This window comes from Pinus tabuliformis, chromosome 6 (genome assembly GCF_031772625.1).
Source record: "Pinus tabuliformis cultivar Carrire ecotype Pingquan chromosome 6, CPIR1, whole genome shotgun sequence".
In the NCBI taxonomy this organism is placed as follows: Eukaryota; Viridiplantae; Streptophyta; class Pinopsida; order Pinales; family Pinaceae; genus Pinus; species Pinus tabuliformis.
Window position 1 is genome coordinate 1072390845 of NC_142292.1, and position 20752 is coordinate 1072411596.

The 20752-nt window shown below is 36.3% G+C and overlaps 1 protein-coding gene across 1 annotated transcript; it reads left to right on the forward strand.

Moving 5' to 3' along the window:
- Positions 1-18519: 18519 nt before the first annotated feature.
- On the forward strand, positions 18520-20466 carry LOC149262636 (uncharacterized). The gene is made up of 2 exons (XM_089381046.1): positions 18520-18606; positions 20053-20466. Exons 1-2 carry the CDS (start codon positions 18520-18522, stop codon positions 20464-20466), a joined length of 501 nt encoding a protein of 166 aa, XP_089237172.1.
- Positions 20467-20752: the final 286 nt, after the last annotated feature.

The window sequence follows — 20752 nt, forward strand, 5'->3', positions numbered from 1 at the left end:
TAACATTACAGCAAGCATAATAATGATATAAGAATGTATAATTTTAATTAGTTTTCACAGCCATTCTATTGTATTTAGGCTACTGTAATTTCAGTTAACAGTAATATCTATAATCACTGTTGAAATAATTTCCTCAGAGGCTGTTACATACCTGGTCCGCCAGATTTGTAATTACGCTTCAGAAGTTCACCTGTAATCCTTGTTTGCTCTTGACCACCCAACCATGAGATCCATTGCCAAGACTGGATTCCCCCCCCCCCCCCCCCCCCCCCCCCGGAGCTATCTTGCAGGCCCAAAACCCTCAACAAGATACATGCAGCTTGTGCCTAGTTATCTGGTCCTCACCAGACTTAACCAGCTTTCTTTTTTTTTCCCCTTTTCTTCTGTCTGTCCTTACAGCATATAATTTTTGTCTCTACGCTCCCTTTTCCCCTGGAGGCCTCTCCAGTTAGGGAGGGTAGTTTCATGCAGTTTTCATAACTGATTTCCTCTTCCAATCTTCCTTTCAGAAGTTGCCAGCATTTCAAGAAGTATATATTCCTTTTCAATATATATTTAATTCACAATAAAATAATATGATTAGAGTTTTAAAAACAGTCTTTCAATTCTATCTTTTACTACAGTAAAATTCCAATATTTACATTTTCCGGGGTCATCACATCTCCCCCTCCTGAGATTGGACATCGTCCCGATGTCTGATTTCCATAAACAATTCCGGGTAAGCCTTTTTAATGAGCTCTTCATCTTCCCAAGTGGCCTCATCAGGCCCATAGTGCTGCCACTGCACTTTAACTTGGGTAATAGCTCGCTTCCGCAGCTGCACTTCTCTCCGGTCGAGGATGTTCAGTGGCTCGACCAGAACCTCGCCTTCCGGTTCGACCTGCAATCAACAACAATTCCAGTCATTTCCTTTCTGGAATAAAAATTTTAATTAGATCAACCAGATTAGTTCTTACCCGTATATCCTGCCATTTGATCACATGTTTAGGGTCGTAAATGTATTTTTTTAGTATAGAAACATGGAAGACATTGTGGATTCTAATATGGCTTGGCAGGGCGAGTTGGTAAGCCACCGGCCCCACTCTTGCCAAGACCTGAAAAGGTCCAAAATAACGAGGTGCAAGTTTGGCACAACCGCTCCATTGCAGGGTACTCTTTCTGGCTTGGATCCTCACATAAACATGGTCACCGACCTGGTATTCTTTGAACCTTGTTTTCTGATCTGCAAAGCTCTTTTTTCTGTCCTGAGCAACTTTAAATTAGTACGTACCCTTTTTACCATGTCCTCCATTTCTTTGAGCATTTCTGGCCCCAATCTTAATTTATCCTCAGGTCCACCCCAGCTTGAGGGTGTGCGGCATTTCCGCCCATACAAGACCTCAAAGGGGCTCATTTGTGTTGACGTGTGATATCCGTTATTATATGCGAATTCAACCAAATGTAAATATTCCTCCCACTGGGTTGGTTTCTGCATTATGCATGCTCTTAACATGTCCTCCACCACTTGGTTCACTCGTTCTATTTGACCGTCGGTCTGGGAATGATAGGCTGTGCTGAAATTTAGCTGTGTTCCCAGTTCGGTAAACAATGCTCTTCAAAAAATTGACGTGAATTTTACATCAAGATCAGATATTATTACCTTCGGAAGTCCATGCAGTTTGAACACATTCTGCATAAAAATGTGAGCAATTTGCACAGCCCTATAAGTGGACTGCACAGGTATAAAGTGTGTTGCCTTACTCAGTTTGTCTACCACTACCATAATAGAATCATTGTTCTTCTTTGTCCGAGGCAATCCTGTTATAAAATCCATAGAAATAGTTTCCCATTTCCACTCCGGAATGGGTAAAGGTTGTAATAGCCCCGCTGGGTGCAAATGCTCCGCTTTAATCTGTTGACACTCCAAACACCGTGCTAAGTATTCAGCTACATTCTTTTTCATTCCTGGCCAATGGTATTCTTTTCGAAGTGCGGTGATCATTTTTTGGTACCCCGGATGTCCTGCATAGTGGCTGATGTGAAATTCATCCAAAATCAGATTTTTAAGACTATCCTTATTAGGTACATACAACCTCTTATTATAATACAACATTCCAGCATCATCTAATTCATATCCCTGCTGATTTTTTCCGCTAGAAAGTTGTTGTACCTGCTGTTTTATTTGCTGGTATTCAACATCTTGATCTGCTGCTGTTTTTATCATTTCAATCAAGGGATTCTTCCATTTACTGGACGAAATTTCATACAAGCATTGCGCCTTCCGACTTAATGCGTCAGCCACGCGGTTCTCCTTCCCTTTCAAGTGCTTAATTTCAAAATCAAATCCACTTAAAAAATCCGCCCAGCGGGCTTGCCTCGTATTTAAGGTAGGTTGGCTGAAATAATTTGTCAAACTGTGGTGATCTGTTAGCAACATAAATTTTCTCCCCATGAGATAATGCCGCCACATCTTCAGTGCATGTATGACGGCTGCGAATTCTAAATTGTAGGCAGAATATTTCTTCTCATGCTCCTTTAGCTTTCTTGATTCGTACGTGATCACTCTTCCTTCCTGCATCAACACACTTCCCACACCCTCCTTACTTGCATCAGTACATACCACGTAATCCTTATTAGGATCAACTATACTCAATATGGGTGCGGTGGTGAGTAAATGTTTAAGTTGCTCAAAGCTCCGCTGACACTCTGAGGTCCATTTGAATACCCTTCATTTTCTCTGTAATGAGGTGATAGGGTATGCTACCCTTGGAAAGCCTTCCACGAATCTTCTATAATAACCAGCTAGTCCCATAAAGGACCTGATGTCTGCCACATCCTTTGGTACGAGCCATTCCATTATAGTCCTTATCTTTTCAGGGTCCACTGCAATCCCTTCTTTTGTGATTATATGGCCTAAGTACTGTATTTCCTCCTTGAAGAAATCACACTTGCTGAACTTAGCATACAACTGGTGTTCTCGGAGAGTTTGTAACACTAACCTGAGATGCTCCTCGTGCTCCTCCTTAGAACGGGAGTAAATCAGAATATCATCAATAAATATTAGCACAAATTTATCCAAAAACCCATGAAACACGTTGTTCATTAAACACATAAAGGTGGCGGGTGCATTGGTCAACCCAAAAGGTAGCACTACAAACTCGTAGTGCCCATACCGTGTCCTGAAAGTTGTTTTAGCAATATCTTCCTCTTTAATCCTAATCTGATGGTAACCTGATCGCAAATCGATCTTAGAGAACACTGTTGCACCCTTCACTTGATCAAAAAGTTCATCAATCCGAGGTAAAGGATATTTATTTTTGATCGTGAGCTTGTTCAACTGACGATAATCTATACACATTCGAAGAGTTCCGTCTTTTTTCTTGACAAATAACACTGGGGCTCCCCATGGAGATACACTGGGGTGAATATAATTTTTGTCTAGTAGCTCTTGTAGTTGCATTTTTAATTCTGTCAATTCAGGTACGCTCATTCTATAAGGTGCCCGCGACACTGGTGCTGCCCCCGGTGTCAATTCGATGGTAAAGTCTATATCTCTTTTAGGTGGCAGCCCGGGTATCTCCTCTGGAAAAACATCCGCAAATTCTTGTATTACGGGAATGTTTTCCAGCGTGGCTGTTTTATCCTTTGAATTTGCATAGCCTACCTGAATGGCATAAATTTGACATCTTTTCTTGATACATTTAGCTAGTTGGGATGCAGTGATCGGCCGGATCTGCACGGGGCGCTTAATCCCTTGCATTTCCTGTTTCTCTCCAAAGTCATCTTTGTAATAAATGGTTTTCGTTTTGCAGTTTACTAGTGACCAGTGTTTCTCTAGCCAATCCATCCCAATCAGAACATCATATGAGCCCAAAGGAAGTACATTCAAATCTGCTACTACTGGCTGTCCTGCTACGGTTAAAGAGCAATTATTAATTTTTGCCAAGACCCGTCTCTTGGCCCCCGTAGCTAGCTGTACCAGCCATGGATTCTTGAATTTTTCAGATTGTAACTTACACTGTTCTACTATCTTTGGGCTAATATAACTTAAAGTAGCTCCTAGGTCAATTAGAACAGCTATAGAAAGATTCGAAATTTTACCTTCAAATTCCACCATAGTCGGTTGGTATTCCGCCTGACGGTCATCCAGGGCTGCGTTAATCCTTGGTACGCTACGTCCCACATCGCCAATGGTCGATGCTTCATGAATCTGAGATATCTGATCAGTACCCTTTCGCTGCGGGCAGTTTTTGACGTAGTGTGGTCCTCCACAACCCCAGCATTGAACTGGAGGTCTGGCCATTCCTTCGCCCTCCAGCCTAACAGGCTGTTCACTCACTCTAGATTCACTGATTGGCTTAGACCTGAGTGAACCTCTTGGTATAGTTCTGTTGTTCTGCCCTTTACTAACTCCCCTACTTCCACTGCTGCGACTTCCTTTACTGTTCCCAACTGTTTTATTACCTCTTCTTTCATTCCATCTTTTATTTGGAGCATCTCCTTTCTGTTTATTCTGCTGGTAGCAGATTCTAGCCTTGCGGATAGCTTCATCCATCGTCCTAGGATTGTCAAACTCGATCCTTTCTCGTATGTATAGGGGTAAACTACTAACAAATCTTTGCACCTTGGCTTTTTCTTCTTTAATATAGGGCACATAGCGAAGCAGGGAGGTAAAACGGTTGATAAACTCATCCATAGTCTGCTGTCCCAACCGTAAATCATGGAATTCCCTTGCTTTTTCATCATAGAAGCGCTCGGTCAGATATCTTTCTTTGAAGTATTTCTGAAACTTCTCCCATGTTATGGTCCGTTCGCTTACCCCCTTGACGATCTTAACTTCCTCCCACCACAGGGTTGCTTTACCTTGTAACTGAAAGATGGCCAATCGTGCCTTCAGGTTGTGGTCATATTCATACAACTGAAAATATTTGTTCATGTTAATTAACCATGCTTCAACCGCTTCTTCCTGTTCCCCATCAAAATGTGGGGGTTTAATTTTTCGAAATTCTCCCTGTAGCTCCACTCTCTGACGTTTTGAAGTCTGCTGTTCGGATACATTATCAGAATGGTCCTCCCTTTCTTTTGATTTTTCAGGTTCAGTTTGATAATTTCGTTCTTCTGTCATCCTCTGCTGTTCCGCACTGGGATTAGCTAGTGGTGGGTTCTGCCTGTCCGACAAACTCTTCAGAATTCTTTCTTGTTCCACCGTCAGTCGTGCATTATCCTCTCGTAATCGTGCCATCTCATTCTTCAGTTCCTGAACCGTCTCTAGTATTGCAAGGTTTGTGCTACGTGTCTCCTCGCCAAGCTGTACCCACAGCTCTGGGTTATCCCTAGGATTTACTGCAGGTTCCTGACCTGCCATCGATCTATGCGGAGCGCTGCCAGCTCTCTGCATATTCACTGTTTCTGTCTATTGCCTATTTGCTGTTGTTTTCCTGTGTCTCAACCCTAGAAATGGAACAAGAAGAGGAGTTAGTTAAATTAGTTGTCCTTCTTACAAATATAATGAGATGGTTATCTGTACATTGTTTTTTTTTTTTAACATGTTGTTCCAGAGGTCACAGTATTGTAACCTTGCTCTGATACCAATTTGTCACGATCCTTCCCATGATACATGTAAATAAAATTTTTAACTTATTATAACCTTTACATGTTTAACCCTACCATAAACTTTATGCCGCACATACTCTGCCATTACACATAGTTATTCGGGTTAATAACATTATTGGAAATTTATTGTACCCACGACAATCTATTCAAATGTTTAGTTCATGGTTTGTTCGTATGCATTGTTTACACATATACACATTTGGCAACCAGGATGTGCACTGGCGTAACACTTTGTGACTGGAGTAATGTTTCCGGCGTTGAGTTGTTGGGTTGCAATTAATTTTACGGGCAGCTATTTAATGCTCCCAGCACAGCTGTCCTGTCCCTCCTGCTCGGCCATGTGAACACGCTAGTTTCTGTATCCTCGTCCCTCACGCCTTTGGTTCCCGCTTCTTTTCAATGACGTGGATTTATTGATCTGGGTCCGAGGGTGGAGATCCGTCTGAGGGTTTTAGGGCTCTTATTAAGCACTCTGAGTTCCCACTTGGCTCATTTGGTCCTGAAACTGCTCCCGGGTTCTGCTTGCCTCTTCGCACATCGGATATTACTTTCATTCACACCTCCTCCGAGGTTTCATCTGCAACTCAGGGGTTTCACGTTCGATTCTCTGGAATTATTCCACACAGGTAATGGCTTTTCTCATAGTTTAATCCATAGTTTCGCTATTATGTTATTCTTTCATTACAAGTTTCTCTGTTGGTTTTGCATGCGTATTAACAGCTCTCATTTCTTTGGCGTATGAAGGTGAAGCTATGGTGATGCAACCTTCCAATATGCAGGACGACGGGCCTTCGACATCCCGACCTCCTTCGCTGCATATCCAGTATGCAATATCAGCTCGTAGATTCCTGGGTGCGATGTTTGGGGTTTCCCCTTTTTTGCCTGTTGTGGCTGTGAGATTTATACATGCTTGATTTTTCACTGGCTTTCAGATTCCTTTAATCTGATCGAGGTTACCCAGGACAAGGTTCTTGTGATTTTGCTTTCGAGGCTATTCATGTATTTTCGTATTCTCAGATATTTGTGTTCCCGGCTTACCCTATTGGGTTGTGAGGAACACTCAGTTCCTTTCGCGCGGGAGGTGCCTTAGCAGTTCCAGCGATTGAATTATCTCGAAGGCCTATTTGTTTTTGTATGAGTTGTTATTTAGATGTAATTATTTGTGTACAAGTAGTAAAGACTACTGGTGAATTGGCCGTGGAATATGGACCTCTCTGTTTTTCAATGAATATTTTGTTTACATTTCCAATGAATATTTTGTTTATACTTCCAGTTCGTCGTTTCCTGGAATAGATACTTGTCTGTAAATGTCGTTTTATTTCTGGGTTTCCTCGGAAGGTTTTAATAGCAAGCTAACTGTTTTTCAGAGTGCTTGACTCCGGTGCTCAATGGACTTGCCACTCTAAATCAATTAATGCGATTATAATGTTATCACAATTGCTTGTATATGCTTTCATGGTTTCATGTTACGGCGGAACTGCCATTGTCTTTAGAGAAAAACTATTGTTTGCTATCTGTTCTTATTTGACTTATTGTTCCTTTTCGAGCTGCTAAGGAAGTCTGTTCTGTTTTCGACATATTGTTCCTTATTGTCGATATGCATTGTTTATAATGGAAGAGTTATGGTTATTGCTGAGAATATGTGTTTTAGTTGGTTTGAGCATTAGATACTCCTTCTCCTGTCGCATCTACTACCGCGGCTAAGGTGAATCGTGCGGTTTGCATTTGCGTTGTTTCATTAAAAGAAAATATTGTAGAGTCTGGTTCTGGTTCCTATTCTTCTTGAACCCTCTCTTAAGATTATTCACATTCTTACGGTTAACAGCTAACTCTGTCTGTGTATTTTTTTTTTAGTTATATGCAGTAGCTTTACAGTTTATGCAGACTGTCTCGTTTGTTATAATCTCATATGGCCTTCTAAACTCTTTTAATGCACATTCACACCGTAAATGTTAAGATGTTTAGTTCCAGCGAGTTTTCTCACTTCAGTTCTGGTAACCCCAACTTGAGGCCTGTTATAGCTTGAGGCCTGTTATTCTACTCTCCTCTAAGATGAAGAAGCTCAAGTCGTTAAAAGAAAACTTTATCATTTTCTTTATGTATATATATACATTAATTCCTCGGTATTCTATATAGTGCAATTTGACCTCCGTCTTGTTTTTCTTTTCTTGAAGTTACCAATAAACATATTGGCATCAGGGTTTTTCTCAACAGTCATCTATTAATATTTCGGTAATATTTCCCTGAGCCATAATAATGATATAAGAATGTATAATTTTAATTAGTTTTCACAGCCATTCTACTGTATTTAGGCTACTGTAATTTCAGTTAACAGTAATATATAATCATTGTTGAAATAATTTCCTCAGACGCTGTTACATACCTGGTCCGCCAGATTTGTAATTACGCTTTAGAAGTTCAACTATAATCCTTGTTTGCTCTTGACCACCCAACCATGAGATCCATTGCCAACACTGGAATCTCCCCCCGAGCTATCTTGCAGGCCCAAAGCCCTCAACAAGATACATGCAACTTGTGCCTGGTTATCTGGTCCTCACCAGGGTTAACCAGCGTTCTTTTTTTTCCTATTTTCTTCTGTCTGTCCTTACAGCACATAATTTTTGTCTCTACCCTCCCTTTTCCCCTAGAGGCCTCTCCAGTTAGGGAGGGTAGTTTCATGCAGTTTTCATAACTGATTTCCTCTTCCAATCTTCCTTTCAGAAATTGCCAGCATTTCAAAAAGTATATATTCCTTTTCAATATATATTTTAATTCACAATAAAATAATATGATTAGAGTTTTCCAGGATCATCACACTTTTGATATGCCTTTGTATTTCTACATGTCTTCAACTTAATACGCAGAGTATACTCTAGTCTGTACTACAGACTTCACAACGAAATCAAGTTGGACGCATAGCTGGCCATAAGTTATCTATGATTTGATCATAATCTTCTTTAATGATCAAGTTGGACGTTTTACCCATGAAATCCTATACATTCAAATTAATATACACCAAATCGACGAGGCTTCAAATCATGCATTTAACCTCGAGATAGCAATTACAGACGATTTAGTCGGGATCGACTTCCCATGAACTAGCCGGGAGTGAGGATAACTTGTATATGCAATAAACAACGAACACACGGGGTTGGGATCTAAGAGTTAGTTGAAGAGGTTTAGTTTTTATAAATTTTGTGATATAATCTCAAACACAGCTACCCAACAAGACTACCAATACCTAAAAACTACTCCACACATAATTTTTTCCATTGTCAAAGTCGTCGGGTCCGGGCTAACTCATACAACCTTTCCGGACAATTAAAGGGCTTGATTGAAGTGGGGGCCGATTGCACTATACCTAGTTGGGGGTGGAATCCTTAACAAACCTCGAGTGAAAATTCAGGTAGTCGGGTGCGACTATAAAGTTATAAAGGGAGGTCGGGATAGAATTATTAATGACAAGTAACGGATCTACGGAAATTGACATATTTTAATCCTTTTAGTTAAAAAAACCAAAGTGTCGCACTTTAACAATACGTCTTACTTAGAAAAATATGGTAAGAGGACTTTGATCTACGATGAAATTATTGTTGACTTCAAACTGAAAGAAAATCTCCCCTACGATGCTCCGCTCAGGCTTCATATATCAATTAAGAGCAATTTTTACGTGAGAAATTAATTGCCCAAAGGTTCATAAGGTTCCATTAACAGGCTAACGTGTGCCTTAATTCATGCACATCACAATTCCTGAACAACTTCGCCAGACCTGCAACATACTCAATTCATTATGAATTATAGAGGTTCCAGTTCACACAATAACTGGACAGAGGTTCTTTGGACGACAGTCCTACAACACTCCAAGTAAAGAATTGTTCCTTCATTAATACACACACTGTGCACAATTTACAGAAGGCCTCCCCCTTTACCTGATTTACATTAACTGCTCTTTATTTGGCCGTTGGCCAATGCTGACCTGCCAATCTCCTGATTGGTTTCACTCTCTATTCTCTATCTCCTCTTGACTGCCTCTTAGGCCAAAAACTTTTTAAAAAGGACTATAAAACTAATTATGTTTCCGATCCACAATCCACTCAACTAACAATTCTTAAGATTTTTCTAGATTCTACAAAATCTTCAAGAGATCACTTTCGAATCTCCAATCCCCTACAATTCTCTCTTAAAAGCAGATCTGATTACATTCATTTAACTGATACAACCAATCTATATAGATATTTTAGGATTCTTTTATAAACATAAGAATTTTTACGAATTTCTATATGCGTAGTCTAACGCGGCGGAGGAGTTGCCTGGAAAGTTATGGAAATTCCGGTCATAGTTAGAGAAATCCGGCAAGGATTTTTGTAAATCCAAGTTATAATTCTTAAACTTCAAAATTTTAGGTGTCGTAGACGTTTTTGATGGTGTTGAATCCATTTCCACCATTAAAAACAAGATTCAAACAATGCCTCTAACAGATTTTTTGAAATTTTTTTGCCGGGCCCGGCAATTCCTCCGCCTCATTAGAAGACTCATTTCTATATAGATATTTTACTATTCTTTTATAAACATAAGAATTTTTACGAATCAATATTTATAGAACCAACTTTTTTGATAAATGAAATTGTTTTAGATTTAATTAAAAATATTTATGAAATTGTTTTAGATTTAATTAAAAATATTTATTTAGTTTTTCCCTTTATCTAATTTCTTATTTATTTAACTAAAAAATCTTTTTAAATCTTATAAGTAATAATTTATTTACCTAATGACATAATTAATTCTAATAATTTTTTAGTGAATAAATATTGATTATTTAATAAATATTAATTATTAAATTAATTATAAGAGGAGATCTAGTTTAACAATATGACCTTTAGGTTAAATGATAAATAAGAAATTATTAATATTTATATATAGTAATTTGATATGAATATATGATATACCATTAATATTGAGTTAGTTTGAGTTAGTTATATATTTTTTGGATATTCTATTATTAATAAACATGTACTTTGTTATGGTATTTACCTATTGTAATTATATTTAACAAGAATACTATTTATTTTAATAATATTGGAATCATAAATTATTTAGATTATTTAATAAATATAATTTATTGTATAACTTATGGGCCATTATAATTAAATAATTAATTAAAAATGATATATTAAGGTTTACCTATGGACCATTAGATTTAGATAATTATTATTAAATAAATACTCTATTACCTAATTGTAACATAATTCTTAGAATAGTAGTAATTTATTACTATTTATTTAAATAATATTGAATAATAATATATATAGATTATTAATAATTATGTACTATTATACGAGATATAATTTGTTAATGGATTATATAAATATTATATTATACTCAAATTAGGAATATTAATAAAAAATTAGTGGTTTGACTAGGTTCATTAGGTCAAAATTAGCCGTTAGCATTATGGTCGTTGGAGTCTCTGCACACTCTATTTAATCAAGCTAAGCCGGATTGGTTCTTCAACTTGTCCTGACGATGAACCACACTGGTTGGTTCGAAACGCGTCGACAAAAGATTGGTTATGTGATTTTGCCGAAGATTATATAAACAATGTTATGGATCACAGAAGTCTAAATTCTTAAAAATATTTATATTTAATTATTTTTTTATATTAACATTTCCTCAAAATTTACACTCAATAATATAATAAATAAAATTGTTTTAGATTTAATTAAAAATATTTATGAAATTATTTTAGATTTAATTAAAAATATTTATATTTAATTATTTTTTTATATTAACCTTTCCGCCTTTTAAAATAATTGATTCCTGTGAATAATTTTAAAATGAATAATTAATAAATTTAAAATTCAAATAAATTTATATTAATTTAATCATTTAACGATATAATCACATGAGCTCTAAAATACTTTTATATTTATATTTAAGAGTTAATACATACGAGGCAGAGTTAAAAAATAGTTTCCAATATTGTTTTGGCAAGCGAAATCTTAGGTAACATAAATTTACAAGTGTCTGATTTGAAACTGTGTTCTTACTTTAATTTTTCAAAACAATTTTTTTGTACTTATGTTTAGATTTTAGCATTTTAAATTTATTTTGGTTAATAAATATTTATTTTATTGAGCTATTTATATTTATATTTAAGAGTTAATACGTATGATGTACAATGAAAAATTCGTATTAGTTTCCACTATTGTATTGGCAAGCGAAATCTTAGGTAACATAACTTTGTAAGTGTTTGTTTTCACACTTTTTTATCTTAAAAATCAAAATTTTTATAATTATGTTAAAATTTTATTTTTGTTAATAAATATTTATTTTATTAAAATATTTTAATTTATTAATTTTTATATTTAAATGTGATATCATTATTAATTAGTGCAGATCAAACAAACTATTTATTTTTTAGTTGTAAAAAAAATATTTTTGAAATTTATTTTTTTAAAATAAAATAACAGTTATCAGTAAATATTATTTTATTTATTAATATTATTTTAAGTATTAATTCGTTAAAGAAAAAGAAAAAGATTAAATAAATATTATTTTACTTATTAATATTATTTTAAGTATTAATCCATTAAAGAGAAGGAAAAAGATCATGAGGATAGAGGTATTTCAGATCAAAAAGAATGGTGAACAAAAATGAAAAAATTTGTGTTGTTTATGAAGCTATGTCTGGTTTGGACCAAATAGCAGTGAGATTGTAAGTTCGTTCTCAACAAAAAGAGTTATTTTTTTTAAATAAAATAACAATTATCAGTAAATATTATTTTAGTTATTAATCCGTTAAAGAGAGACAGAAAAAGATTTTTTTTAAATAAAATAACAATTATCAGTAAATATTATTTTACTTATTAATCGGTTAAAGAGACAAAAAAAGATCAAGAAAAAGATCAAGAGGAGAGGGTATCTCAGATAAAAAAGAATGATAAACAAAAATGAAAAAATTTGTGTTGTTTATGAAGCTATGTCTGGTTTGGACCAATGTAAATTTGTTCTTAACAAAAGGAGAGTTCATTTATTTCCGTTAAAAGAGACAGAAAAAGATCAAGAGGATAAGGGTATCTCAGATCAAGAAGAAGGATGAACAAACAAAAATGAAAAAATTTGTGTTGTTTATGAAGCTATGTCTGGTTTGGACCGAAATTGTAAATTGGTTCTCAACAAAAAGAGAGTTCATTTATTTAGGAGCAACTCAGGAGCAACTCGGGGGAGACTAACTAAGTGAAATTGTAAGTTGGTTCTCAACAAAAGTTCATTTATTTAGGAGCAACTCGGGAGCAACTCGGGGGAGACTAACTAAGTGAAATTGTAAGTTGGTTCTCAACAAAAAGAAAGTTCATTTATTTAGGAGCAACTCAAGAGCAACTCGGGGGAGACTAATTAAGAGGCAAAGAAGGGAGACAAAGAAACAGGAAGAGAGTTCATTTATTTAGGAGCAACTAAGGAGCAACTCGGGGGAGACTAATTAAGAGGCAAAGAAGGGAGGCAAAGAAACAAGAAACAAGGTCCGGTTGCAAACTGAAACATGAATAATTCTAGCTAATCAGCAGTACACATAGGTGAAAGTTCCTTATGCAGTCCACACAGGTGAAAGTTCCTTATATACTTAATAGTTAGATTTTATTCTGTATGTTGATATAATGTAGATAAGTGAAAGTTCCTTATAGTTAATGGTTGGATGGATTTTATCTTGTATGTTGATATAATGTAAGTATATTAATCATTTCCAACCATTAGGAATGGATTAGTTTGATTAATTAAGGCAAATGCTATAATAGTCTGTGAACGGATATTTCATGTAAAGGACAGAATAGTTAGAATAGTTAGTATTCAGTAAGACTTTATAGCCAACTTTCAATAAACATAACTAGAAACTGACTAGGAAATGTAAGAAGACTATCATAGTTATGAATCTAAAATACAAATATGCTATCCAAAACCAAATCCCTATTTGTCAAATATTATCAAAGAAATTATTATACACTAATTTCATAATACATAACCTTCCTGACAGTGTCAGGAAGTTATCATAGTAAAGAAATTTATGATACTATATCGCTTAAAAGATCTACGCACCAAGTAGAATACCAAACCCCAGGGAAAGAAGGTAGCTTCCGATTCCACAAATATAACCAGAACCCTGATTTATTAAGAATGCTTGGATCCCAATTTAATCCCAGAACTCAGGAGCAAGTTGAACAGAGAAAAGAAAACAAAGTAAGGGAAACATTTTAGTAGAAATCCCAGTCAAGAAAGAAATCGAATGTCCAGGCTAACTTTATAAATTAAATAATTTAATGCGAGAACTATAACAGAAACTCTCAACCATTTTAAAGTATTGAGATATATTACAACAGTAAACCTGGAGACCTTTCTTCTAAAATTATAAGCTCCTATTACTGGAAGAGACAGGGCGTGCTTTTGCTCTAAACTAATTAATGCAAAAGAAAAACGCAATATCAACAGACCCTTAGAACGCAAGCATTAAGCTAATGAAACCCTCGCAGATGCGCTGCGGAAGAAATTCCAAATTAATACGAGGATGGAAAATAATACATTCAAACATTGTAGTTATAGTCATAATAGAAATATTATTTTCTTAACTGTCTTCAAAACACGAATGTAACCATTACCAGCCAGGATTTGAAATTCACCAACCCTGCTAAGTTCACATAATGGTTGCGTCAACTTTTATAGTGTTATTTTTCCTAGTAACTAGGGGGAGGGATTTATTAGCAGTGTTAGTCTCTAGGCCTTACAATCACCGATTAAGGGTAGCTTGAGGTCAAGACAATTCCAGGCCTATAGGGGTTATAGGGGTGGTGTTTGTGGGTTAGTTGTTTTTGCTTGGATTTCGGGGTTAGAGACATTGGAGTGGGATGATTTCCTAAGACTTGAAGGCCATTTAGTTGAGAACAACGATATAGGGTGGTAGGATAGTTTGTGCAATGAATTCAATTTCTTCTTGGTGGTGCATTTATGTTCAAGGGGTGTTGTTATGATCGAGTCTGGTTAGAATTGGGATGGCAAATGGGGTCTCCCTCTCTAGTCTCAACAAATTGGGGTCGTTGAGGTCTGTTTAGAGTTCTAGGAACTTCAACTCTATTTTTGGAGCTGAGCTATTCGGGTTGGTGGAAAAACTGTTGGAGGAGAGCATTTGAGGCCCTCTGGTGATAACAACTCAAAAAAGTTTGGAGTCGACTCTTGTTAGAGGTGTGGCTCTTGTAGCACTGGAATTCTATAGTTAGGTGATGGGGTTGATGGATTCATCGGTTTGTGGTGCATAAAAGGAAGCTTGGTGCTGGGATTAGTGGGTTTGGGTTGTGGTGAAGATGTTTAGACATAGGGGCAGAGTGAGGAAAGGGATAGGGCCGTGAAGGAAGGGGGAAGAACATAGAAGATAAGTATTAGCAATGGAGGGAGAAGGTGTCCAGGAAGCATAGCTAAATGAGGTGGTAGCCTGCAACCCTAATCAGTCTCTTGACCATGTATTTCTTCCTGGCCCCATTGATACCCTGGAAGCACAATTATGGAAAGTCACTCCGCTATTGGAACAATTAAGTTTGAATTATCATGATGATCGTAATAAAATTATAAATTTGATGAACGATTTGCAACACAATCAATGGAATATATAGGATCGTTTGGCATCACTCAGGTGAGGCCAAAGATGGCTAGTTGAGCATATGGAACAAATAGCGTGACGTCTGGCACATGTAGAATTTCTTATTCATGGGGAACTCAGGTTTCCAGATCCTTTAGGTAATGAGTCAGATAATCCTCCTGTTCATTGATATTTGTGGGTCGTGTCTTTATATTGAGGTTCTTTTGGGCATATTGATATTTCTGTTTTTTGGTTCTAAGCAGCTTCTCACATTTTGTAATCAACTTTTGTGTTGTTCTTCTAGCCAACAAATCTGGTAAAAGTGAGATTAGTAAAACATAGAATTTTGATCAAACATACTATAACCTTTTGATAAATTAATAGAAACCTTTGATCGACCCAAAAAAAATATAATTTATTTTAATTTATTATATATATAAATATAAAATGATTTTCTTTAGTTTATCCTTTCAAATACATATCATTAACTATGTGATAAAAAAATTAAAATTAAAATTATATTAATTTAATTTAAATACTATTTTTGAAATATATTTTTATTTTCTTATTTATTAATATAAATTTTATTTAAAATTAATTTTATCGTAACTATTTCTATTTAATTTTGGAGAAATGTCATATAACTTTACATATGAATTCATTTAGTATGTCAACAATTAATTTTTTTTTGTAAGCTAACATGGTACCATTCATATTCTATTAATTCGAGTTGAAACCTGTACAAACACATGGTGGCCTCAACCCGCCCCGAAGGGAAACCAGGTCTGTTGGCCACCTCAAGTTTTTAACAGCCATCCAAAAATAGAAAATACTGAGTCTTCTTGTCCAAGCTAAGTAAACTAGACATTCAAAAAGATTACTACTATCTCCTATCTGCATCATATATTGTAACAAGATTTAAAACAGACTCTCTGCATCCTAACTAAGAAAATTTATACATATCTCCAGGTATTAGTCAGCCATGGCTTCCAGTTGGTAGCCTTCTTCCTTTATTCCTGAGTTAATCTTCTTTATCTGTTGCTTTATCTCTTCCAGTTTGTTATCCTGCATAAGAAGGGTTACCTGAATGTTCTGCATCTCTTTTTTCAGGTTAGGAATTCCTTGGGCCAGTTCCGCCATCTCCATAGCAACCTGCTCCATAGCTTTTTCCAAGAGCCTCTTCATGACCCAATACACATGAAGAGCCTGTTTGTACAGGGTCATGCGCCCTCTGGTATTTCCTGGATCCGGCAACAAATATTCCTAGTCATCCATTTCGGAGCCCGACTGTCCCTGAATAGCTTCTTCCTCCATTCTCTGGATTATATTCCAGATGTCCTCGTCTGTGTTTTCGTTGTAGGCCCTCTCAACATACTGGACCCTCCGTTTCAGCGTTTTCCTGCCCCTTCTTTTGCCCACTGTCGATGGTTCGCTTCTCTCCTGATTTCCGGCTAGCCTTCCTCTCCCTCTACCTCTTCGGCTCCCTCCCCGTCCTCTGCTCCCTTTGTTATCATCCTTTACCTTGCTACCCTGACCCGCTATGCCAGGAGGGCCACCAAGGTCACTTTCCTCTCTTCGTCTTCTGCCTCTCGTTTCTCTGTTCTTCGTTTCTTTCACCATTACGCTCCTCCTTAGCTGCTCATGACCATCCTGCTCTGAATTATACATCCCCTCTTCTTCTTCCGACCCTTCCATACCTGTCTTATACTGTTCCATTGCTTCCCAGGGATTGTCCATATTTCCTTCCTTGCTCTTCCCCTTTTCATCCCTGCTCGCCTTAGTCTCTTCCTTCCTCATTCTTCTCATTGTTGCCCGTCGATCAATCCTTATGGGGGTTGGCGGTCTGTCTTTCCGCCTTCTCCTTCCTACGTTAATCCTTGCGATGGTCTCCACCACCCTGCTCCTTTGTTTTCTCCCTCCAGTTGCATATACCGAATTCCTTCCCTCGCCCCTTCCTCCTTCTTCATAGTTTTTCCTTTGCCGCCCATCCTCATTCCTCTTCCCCACTTCCCTCTGCCACCTACAGTTTCCATAATCACCCACTTCTCCCCGTCTTACTTCTGTGCTATCATACCCACGTCCCATCACTGAAGCGTTTCTACTACCGCTTATGCCTTTCATTACTCCATCTTTGTTTCTCCTTGGTATTATATCCCCTATGAGGATCTTCCTGTATGTCGTCATCATAACCCATATACTGAATGGCTTATCATGTCCCTTCACCCCGACCGTATTAATCATCCTCCTGACCGCCATATTCACCCCGATCGGGGAAGGATGTCAACAATTAATGAATATAAATGAAATCTTTAATTACCCCTCCCAAGTGGGAGGATTTTCAAAGACAATCTATGTAAATCTTTAATATCACCTCCCAAGTGGGAGGATTTTCAAAGACAATCTATGTAAATCTTTAATATCACCTCCCAAGTGGGGGAGAATTTAATTTTCAAAGACAATTTCATAGGATTTACTTAGAGTAGCAATAGAGGGTAAATAAGTAATATGTTATTAAAATTATTTTTTTATTAATTAAATATATGGATTATTTTATTATTAGTGGTTTGTAAAATTGAAATTTTATTTTTAAAATAAAAATGATTTTTTAGTTTAAATATTAAATATCAATTTGTTTTTTAATTATTTATTAGATTGGAAATCAAATTAATGTCAAAAGATTAATCTTTTTTATTTCAAATTTTTATAATTAGATATATACAAAACAAAACAAAAAAAACCTTATTGACCCAGATTTCAATGTCATAGTATTAGTAAATTTTAAGTGAATGTGAAAATATCAATAGTGTCTCAAATGGTTAAACTAATTAGAAGTGCAAAATTTGATTTGTTGAAAAACTATTCAATGCAAATTTATTATTCATGTTATTTCAACCTAATAAAATAATCTTTAATACATATTAAATTATAGAATATTATAAAATTTTAGATTTAATATTAATATTTTTTTTTTCAATATTAAAAAAACACACATCTAAATGAAATTAAACCATTATATTTTAATCATTTTATTTATATAAATTTTATTTTCACGTAATAGATTATTTTTTATTCATTAAAAAAAAAGTTTAAAAAATGAGAATAGTTTAATTTTAATGTCTTATTTTTATAATTTATTAGTATTTATTATTTATTATAAATTGATAATATTAATAATACAATTTCTATTATCCTGGTGGCGGCCGATCAAAGACAAGTTCATGGTAGGATGTGTTGTTAATAATTGGGGAGTGATCCCGACATTTGGAAATCGATGTGGTTAATGGAGATCACTCTAATCATCGTATCGAATGGAGAATTATGAAGAGAAATCCGTGGTGGTGTGGGGGGATTTACGAAGTCAAGAGGCAAAGGAGAGCATCAGGTCCATTAGTTGGGTAGGTGAGTAATTGTTTTCTTTTCTCTAGAAAGCCTTTCGCAGTTTTAGGCTGGGCTTATATGAATTTCTATTGGGTTCAAAGCTTTACACTCTTGCTATCATATCGGCTTTGGATTCCTTTCTCAGGATTTTCCTTTATCCATTATGTTCAAACCTACCTCCATTTCTCGGTCTCGATACTGCTCTACTTCATCACCCGATGTTTTCTTAGGTCTCTGCCAGAGGCTTTTATCTTTTTGTCATTTATTTAAATTATGTTCTATTGTTCCTATGATTCACCTATTTATTCGAGCAACTAGTGTCTTTTGGAATCCCTAGCTGGGGTTGTAGTTTGAGTTCCCTTGCATCCTTGTTCAAGATCGTTGGGGTTGTCGTTTGAGTTCCCCTGCATCCTTGTCCAAGATCTTCCTCTTGCTTCGGCTGAGAAGATCTCTAAGATTGAGTGACCATTGGGGTTTTTTTCTTGGGCTCCTAGGAATCCATAGTGTTTCCCTTGGTTTAGTCCTTATCTTTCTGTCTGAAAACTTCTTTCTTGCTTTTTCCTGTTGTGTTGTCACTGATGAGATTAATGGAGAATGCATTATTGGAGAAAGTTCGTTCATCAGTTGTGTGTGAGTCTTAGCTTGGGAATTAGTTCCTATACTTTAGGTGGTTGTTCTAACTCTCCTATTTACATGTAATCTATATATTCTTGATGATTAATGTTGAATGTGTAGAGCGTTCTGCGAGAGGCAGTCTCCAGGTGAAGCTCTTGACCTGTGAGCTACACAGTTTTTGAATATATGTTTGCTTATTCCATTTTTAACATGGTATCAAAGCCGAAGTGAAGAGGAGATCATGGATCTACGAAGTGTGTGGTGAATTTGCGTGGTGGCTGGTGGCATCAAGGCCGAAGTGGTGCGGTGAGCATGGAGCCATTATACGGTCAAAGAAGATGGAGTGCGTTGTCCTTGCATGACGAAAATTGCATTGTAGTACTAGAATTGAATTTTATGTCATCAAAGGGTATTGTCAGAACCGTTTTTTATTTTTATTTTATTTAAATGGTTTTAATATTTTAAAAGGAAAAGTGCGTTTTGTTTTCTTTTGGGACGCACATATGAAAGGGGCTCATATGTTTTTTAAAAGGAGTTTCTATATCCTTAAAAAGGGATTTGTTTTGAGTGTCCATCTGAAGGGGTTGTATTTTAAAAGTTTTTATATTGTTTTTCAAAAAGAGAGAACCCATTTTTTTAGATCCATTCTCTAGATCTGGAGACAAATCCATTGCTAACAGATCTGGAAATTAAATTTCCCCTTTATCAATTGTTGGCGGTTGAAGGGATCTTGGAGCAGATTCATAGATCAACCTGTCACGATGAATAATCTGATGGCAGAGGCATACTTGAACGAGAGAAATAAACTCGATGGGTCTAATTATTCTAATTGAAATTTAAAGTTGCAGACCCTGCTTGAGGGGAAAAGTGGATGGGTGATTGCAAATGGGGACGAATTGAAGCCAATTGTAGTAGGAGGCAGAACAGTTGCAGCAATTCAGGATTGGGAGAAGAGGGAGAACAAGGCGAAAGTGTTGTTGAAATTGTCAGTGAAAGACTGCATTATCCCTCACATCAGAGAGTGTAAATCAGCAAATGAGATCTGGACAACTCTCAAGGATTTGTATGAGATAAAGAATACAAATCGCTTATTGTTCCTAAAGAGAAAGATTCTCTCCATTAAAATGGAGGAGAATGAATCAGTCACAACATTCATCTCTTGGATCAAGGAAACAAGAAATAAGTTGGACGATATAGGGGAGACAATGTCGAACACTGATCTTGTCACGGTTACCATGAATGGTATGATTGATGACTATTAGATGTTTATTACAGGACTGAATGCAAGGGAGAAAACCCCCAATATCGAAGAATTGACAGGGATCTTGATGCAAGAGGAAGAAAGGCGAATGACTTTAAAACCCCAGAATTTAGATCTTGCATTAATGGTGAAGAAAAATCCTTTCAGAGGGAAAGCAAGCATAGAAAAGAAATACAGTGGTACAACACAGAGAAATCCACCTCAAGGTATGTCTTCGACTAGAAATGTTTCATGGATTAAAGTTTTCTATTGTGGTAAACTTGGTCACGTTGCTAGAAATTTCCATA